The sequence below is a fragment of the Charadrius vociferus genome, unplaced genomic scaffold (genome assembly GCF_000708025.1).
Source record: "Charadrius vociferus isolate BGI_N301 unplaced genomic scaffold, ASM70802v2 scaffold459, whole genome shotgun sequence".
Lineage (NCBI taxonomy): Eukaryota > Metazoa > Chordata > Aves > Charadriiformes > Charadriidae > Charadrius > Charadrius vociferus.
Window position 1 is genome coordinate 555915 of NW_009650249.1, and position 6671 is coordinate 562585.

Genomic DNA, 6671 nt, shown 5'->3' on the forward strand with positions numbered 1-6671 from the left:
GAGCTCTTTCTATAGTGTAATAGCTTGTCTGAAGCATTCAGGCAGTGCTGTCTCCTGGCAGAGAGGAGCTAACTAAAGAGATGTTGCCCCGCACCATTTCAGCTTTCACCAAGCTTGCTGGCAGATCTTGTGTGCAGCATCTCATAGGAGCATTTACAGATGGTCAGTGCAGTGCAGAGAGCCTTTCAGCAGCTGGTGCTGGCAGGAGACAGATAAGCTTTACAGTGTGATAATGGTCACCAAAACAGTGGTTATGTCTTCTCCAGTTAGGACTGGCTGATCACATCCAGAGTCCTGCATTTCTCTTGAAAACATTCCAAGCACACTATAAGATATCTCCATTCTGCTTGCCTTGGGTCATACTCAGTATCAGATGGACGTGACACTTCTCGGTGCTACTGAAACCCTGACTGAGCCCTGGGCAAAATCTCCCTGCTGCGCTGCACCTAAAACAACGCTTCAGCATCTGCTGAAGCTGACAGCCAGGCTCTCTGCCTTCACGGACAGTCCCTGTGAGCATGGGACACCCTACACGTAGGGCTGTTAGTTGCCCTGCTGCTCCCCGAGTTCCTGCTGTAGATGCTCAGGGAGACAAAATGATGGTCTGTCACGTCCCTACTGCTCAGGTGACAGATAGTGGAAAACACACACTGGTTTCCTATTCTCACCCACAAGATGCCATTCCATCCCACATGACATCAGAGATTTTATTACCATTTATTTCTAGCCTTCAAACTTCTCACCTGGGCTTATGACACTCATTTTCTTACTCTGCCCATTTTAGCAATTACCTTGGCCTCTGGACAACAGGTTCAGAGAAGCAAGATGTTTAGTAAAGCAGAGACACAGAAGCAGAGGCACTCAGGGACAGGCAGATGATCTCTGTGCTGCAGGACAGAGAAAAGCTCCCATGGAGAAGTCAGGAATAAGCCTTGAACAGGCCAACTTCCGGTCACGGGGATGAAAAATCACACCAATCATGAACAGCTACAGGGAGCAAAGTCGTCTACCTGCTCTTCTGGTTTCCAAATTCAACTGGGGAAACATAAAATTTGCATCAAGAAATTGCCTTGCAGGACATCAGACAGACAGCTGGAGTTTCCACAGATTTTAGGCAGTCCCCAAGTCATCCTCACAGCTTGTCAAAGTCCTAAACTTTGCTGTTGTTTGGCTGCAGCTGTGGGCCTGAAGTTACAACATGCAGGATGTCAGAGCCTCTCAAACAGAAGCAGGAACTGTGAACCCACAAGCAGGGCCCCAGACAAGCACAGAAGACATACGGTCAGGGGATCACATCAGCTTCTAGGATCCAAGCAAAACTGGTCTCTCAGCCTGAACCATCCTCACCTCGAAGGTTTGTAATGCTTCCTGCAGTAGAGCACAAACCTTCTCCGACCTGTCAACAAGCAAAAATTATCAGGGCTACTTGAGGTATCCAAGTTGAAGCAAGCAGTGGAACCACTGCCTAAACAGCCCATTTCCAGGCTCTTCCTCATCTTCACCGGACCCTGAAATTGTTATCGAAGTAACTGAGCACTCTGGTATGCCTATATGGGAGAGGTTAATGGAGAACAAGCTCCTGCTAGCTCTTCAAGTTACAAAACCAGTATTTTTACAAAGACACTGAAGAAAACTGGTTGCACCTACTTTGAGACAGGACTTGCCCTGGGGTGATATGGCCATAGACACACCATTGCTTGCCGACCAGGAGAAATGCTGCTGGTCTAGTGGAAAGTGTCCCTGTCCATGGCAGGGGGGTTGGAACTAGATGATCTTTAAGGTCCCATCCAACCTAAACCATCCTATGATTCTACGATTCCATTTCCTCCAGGATCAAGCACAGGAAGGCCACTGACATATCTAGAAGTAGGTGGGGAACCTCAGGCTGTAAATGACCCATCACAGTCAAGATATAAGAAAAGCTTCTGTGACCAGCCATGACTGGAATTGCTAGGTTAGTCTGGTATTACTGGCCAGTTCCTCAAAGACCAGCACATACGCAAGCAGGTCCGCATCTGGCTGTCTTTGCAAGATGACAGTAAACAACCTGGGCCATGGCAAGATGTGTCAGAGTGACCAGAGCACATCTAGTATTTAAGACTTCCTCCTCCTCTACCATTCTGCAAATGCGATTGAAACCTTTCACAGATGTATGCCAGAACATATGAGAAGACAGGCACCTGTATACAAGAGGATGGACAGCAAAGATTCAGGCTCTTTAGCTGCTTCTCCTTTAGAGCTTCTCTGAAGAGGAGAATGCTTAAACAGCATTCCATTCTGGGAAATTCCTAAGAAGCAAAAGACAACACTGAAGCAAACATCAATGCTGCTGGGAAGCTACTGCTTTTCTGTAGGCCGGGAAAGCATCACAGTTAATCTCAGGCACTAATGTGATGCCGGTGTGTGAGGTCCCTCTTACTGCTTTACTGGTTACAGGACCTTCAGGGAAGGCTAATTTAGAAGACTGCAACCTAAACCACGTGTCTGTCTACCCTGAACTTGCCGCAACCTTACTTCATGCTCTCTGTCTTGCACTAGCAATCCTGTCCCCTACACCAAGCAGGTAGGTCCCAGTTATGCCGCAAAGCTGGTATGAATGAGATGTTTCTGGTGCTGAGCAGAAGTGAAAGCACAAACTCCCCCCCCTCCTTTACCTACCACTGCTAGATTAAAAGATTTGAGATGAAAGAACCTACAAATTACCTGACTGTATTAGACTGCTTTTGAAAAAATGCTCTTAAACAGCATCTGATCTCTGAGCCCATAATAGCTATTACACAGTGCAGTTCTTTGGCTTGTCCTAAAGCCATCTATGTCTTCCAGTCCAACCCTCTCCTGTGGTCTTCCCCCATGCCATTGAGTGTTTCAAAGCACTTGGTGTAATTGCACGAGCACACACTTCAGCTGGCACACTCACCTGGTCTGAGCTGGAAGCTATTCCTGCTCTCCTAAAAGAGCCCAGGGAAAAGTCACCTCCTCTCCAAGAAGTCATTCTTTCAGGCATGTTGTCACAGAGTCTAACACATTGGTATCTTATTGCACAGCACACTGGGAACAGAACAACTTCTGTCAGCTCAGTACTAGCTCTTGGTATGCCTGCTGGGTGCTGCACTCTTGTATTTCAAAACCAAAAGAGAGAAGAGGCATTACAATGACAATCCAGTGAGCACTGCACGGATGGATGTTCCTGGAAAACACTATTATTTCTTTAGCTCAATCATTTATTCAGCTGCAAACTCTTCTCCACTTCTTTGTTCCCATCTCTGCATTCCATATTCCAGACAGCGTTTTAGATTATCAAGCAAGTTGACTTGTTTTTACTATTTCCTTTAATACAGGAAATTAACCGCTAACCACACCAACACTTACAATGTCAGACCACAAAGTTAACTGCTTAACCCATACCAAATATTTCCACCTATGGCAGACCAGCAACTTACACATGAATTGTGAAGATTCAGCCTTCTGCTGACACACAATAATGAAAATGTAACTGCCCCAGCTGCTTAAAGGATATCGCTGGATTGAGAAGAAATACTAAGCTACAGCCTAAATATAACTAAATTCAGCAAAGCCTGGGAATCCCTTTCAGCCCTACGCTGCAGACACCATGGTTATCTTTAACCAGGTCCCATTTTGCTGTTTTTCACTACAGCTCTCCCCAGTGAGCCTAGGACAAGCTGCAGAGACACAGTGTGACACAGGACGGTGCAGATGCCCAAGGCCACTCTATAGCTCACAGGGAGCAAGCTGGGCAAGGAGAAAAGCAAAGTGGGGCTCTAAAGTATAACTTTTGCAGAGAGACAATGATGCCAGAACCAGATAAAACTTCACTCAGAAAACAAAGGTGATTGCTGTTTAAAAGCCATTGTTAAGTGTTACTCTTCTGCACTAAATCACAGTGCACTGCAGCACAAGGCAGCAAAGCAGGTTATGAGCAAAAGAAGCTGGAGCAGCTTTATGAGCAGCAGCCTGAGCCAGCTGCTAAGAACAAGACCTGCAGTGATAGCTGCAGTGGCAGAAATCCTTCAATAAGCCACAAACCAACATACAGTCCCAATTGCAGAAGTGTAGATTGGGAACGAACACACTACACTCTCCAAACTGGCAAAATCTGCATTTAATTTACAACATAGTAAAGGTTACAGGTAAAAAGCTCAACAGAAAGTGTGAAAAGGCCTATTACATATTACACAAGTGTACAAACTTCTGTACAAAGCCTCTAGATGTTATACTGTCCCCTCCTGTACTGGCCAGCTATGGCCCCTAAGCTCTAAAATAATGAGAGCTTGTTCAAACCTATGGAGAAGAGCTTTAAAAACCAATGAGCAGTAAAGCTTCCCTTTCCCAGAAAAATCATGCAAAGAGCCACTTGCGAAAAAAAAAAAAAAAAAATAATCACCCACCCCCAAAAAAAACCCACCCCAAAATGGAAAAAAAAAAAAAGGAAGAAGAAAACGTGTTCAACTTTTACTTGCCCTAACTAGTAAGAGTTTGCCTTCATAAAGCAGACTGGCTGGAAAAAGAAAATTCGACATACTAGGGAGAAGCAAAACTAAAAATAAAGGGAGAAAGATTTTAAGAGTCAGCATGGAGTGTTTGGAAGCAGAATGTCTGAGGACTGAATCATATTCAATAATATGACAACTAAATGGAGAGCGGCACAACTATATCATGTAGAAGGTACTGTATTCATCCATATAATAGCCTGAGCTAGATATGATGGTGCAGGGAGGGGAACAAACCAATCTCTAAAGCCATCGCTCTTGTAAATGGGGTAGCTACTAGCTCATTTTTATCTCAATAACATGATAGAAGCAATCACTCTGCAGATGCAGAAGTCACACTGATTTTGGAGCATCTGTCCAAAACAGGTCTAGTGCATACAGCGTACCAGATGCACTATAACACAGCACTGTTCCAGCAACCATCAGATTTTCACAACACTATTCAGCCAGGTAGCTACAGTACTGTACACAACGAACAGCTAGGTATACTACTGTCATTTTGGTGCACATTTCCCGGAGAAATTCCCCCAAACAACAAAGGAATGTGACTGCGTAGTTGAACTGCATTATAGAATGTAAAAAAATCCAGAGTAAATTTAAGAAAAACAGGGCTCTGGCCTTACCTTGTATAAAGTAAAGACAGTGTCCGAATACATGTGAATCAGTCAGATTTTGAAATCTAAAGCCAAGTATTTGAAGGGCTAGAGCAACAATCCAAATTGAGCTTCTCATTTTATTCAATGGGAGAGAATGATGAAGTAGACAAAAATGTAATATTATGAAACCAGCTTATGCACTGCTTTATTCAAGGTGAGGCAGATTCTCTACTGAGAATTCATACTCTAGCTTTAAGTAGCACTCAATTCTCACCCACTGTTACTAGCAGCCAGAACAGCGTGCAGATTGTGGTTTTAGTTGTTAAACACGCAAATCCTGTGACACTGCTGATGGCAGCTCATTTTTATGCGTGTATTATTACATCTCACATATACTCACAAGTTCTATTTGCAGATAAAAATGAAACTATTTAAGTTAAAAGGGCCACCATGTTTAAAAGAAATTGTTCTCCTCTGTCTTAACCCCACCTTAAGTTATCACAGGGGAAAGAGACAACCCTACTTTGTTGTTCATTGTTTGTAGAGCGTGGATAGTGCCTACCCACCAGTCAAACGCTCCTAGGCTTGCCAGGTTTGCTAGCTGCCATTAGCACCAACACAAGCTCAGGTCCATCCACATGTACGCCTTTATCCATCCACACAGCTCTCCATTGTACAATACCAGACCACAGCTAAGGAAGCCCACCTGTTTCTTGTCCATCTCAACTCCGCATTCTCACAATCTAATGGCATGCTGTAGTGTTTTAGGTGGAAGTTAAAACAGGCTGTAGCCAAATAAAACAAAACAAAAAGCTAATGCCCCACATTGGTGGGGCTTTGAAAATACGAAGAATAAAAGCTGACCTGTATTTTGCAAGTTTTAGAACTCATACCGATGGGATTTCTGAAATGCTGGACCCCACAAACATTTACTTCTGATACAGCTGACATGCTATGAGCAAGTCCAGCAGGAACAACATTACTCCTAGTAAGCACGACACCTAAATGCACGAATTTGCAGGGTCATGCCATAATTAAACTGAAGTGACTCTGCCCCTTCAACTTATGGATCAAAATTCAGAGTAAAGACCTCTGGGGACAGTAATGGCTAAAAAAAGGCTGCCAGATATATAAGGAGATGGGAGCTGTATTTTTTCTTTTAAACAGACATATAAAAACGCTTGAAGACAGATCTTTAAAGGATATTTCACTTCTCCAATCTTGGTATTACATCTGGTTAGGACACTGAAATTTTAAAAAGACGATACTGCACATAAACAGTTTCTGGAGTTCGTAGCTCCCACCCTCCCTCAATAAAACCCAACTCAGATCAGTAGGGAAGGGGTTGGCTTCTTGCCCGGCCATGCCTCCTTTGCATATTTCTTCTTCTTGGGTTCATTCACAGCTTCAGGATTAAAGACAGCAGGGTTTGGAGCTGGGTTCATATTAACTGTTGAGGGCACAACAGGGGTCAAGTCCACATCTGGGGCAAGATTGGGGTAGGGCATTGGCAGACCGCCAATGAGTGCTGTCCCATGGATGCCATGCGATTGGGAACCTGCCTCAT

The 6671-nt window shown here is 44.2% G+C and overlaps 1 protein-coding gene across 1 annotated transcript in view; it reads right to left on the bottom strand.

Moving 5' to 3' along the window:
* Window positions 1-5964: 5964 nt before the first annotated feature.
* The window catches only part of PPP1R8 (protein phosphatase 1, regulatory subunit 8), a 16287-nt gene continuing 15580 nt past the window's right edge, over window positions 5965-6671 (bottom strand). The window contains exon 8 of the mRNA XM_009893018.1: window positions 5965-6671. Within this exon, the coding sequence (XP_009891320.1) occupies window positions 6430-6671 (242 nt within the window). The 3' untranslated portion in view covers window positions 5965-6429.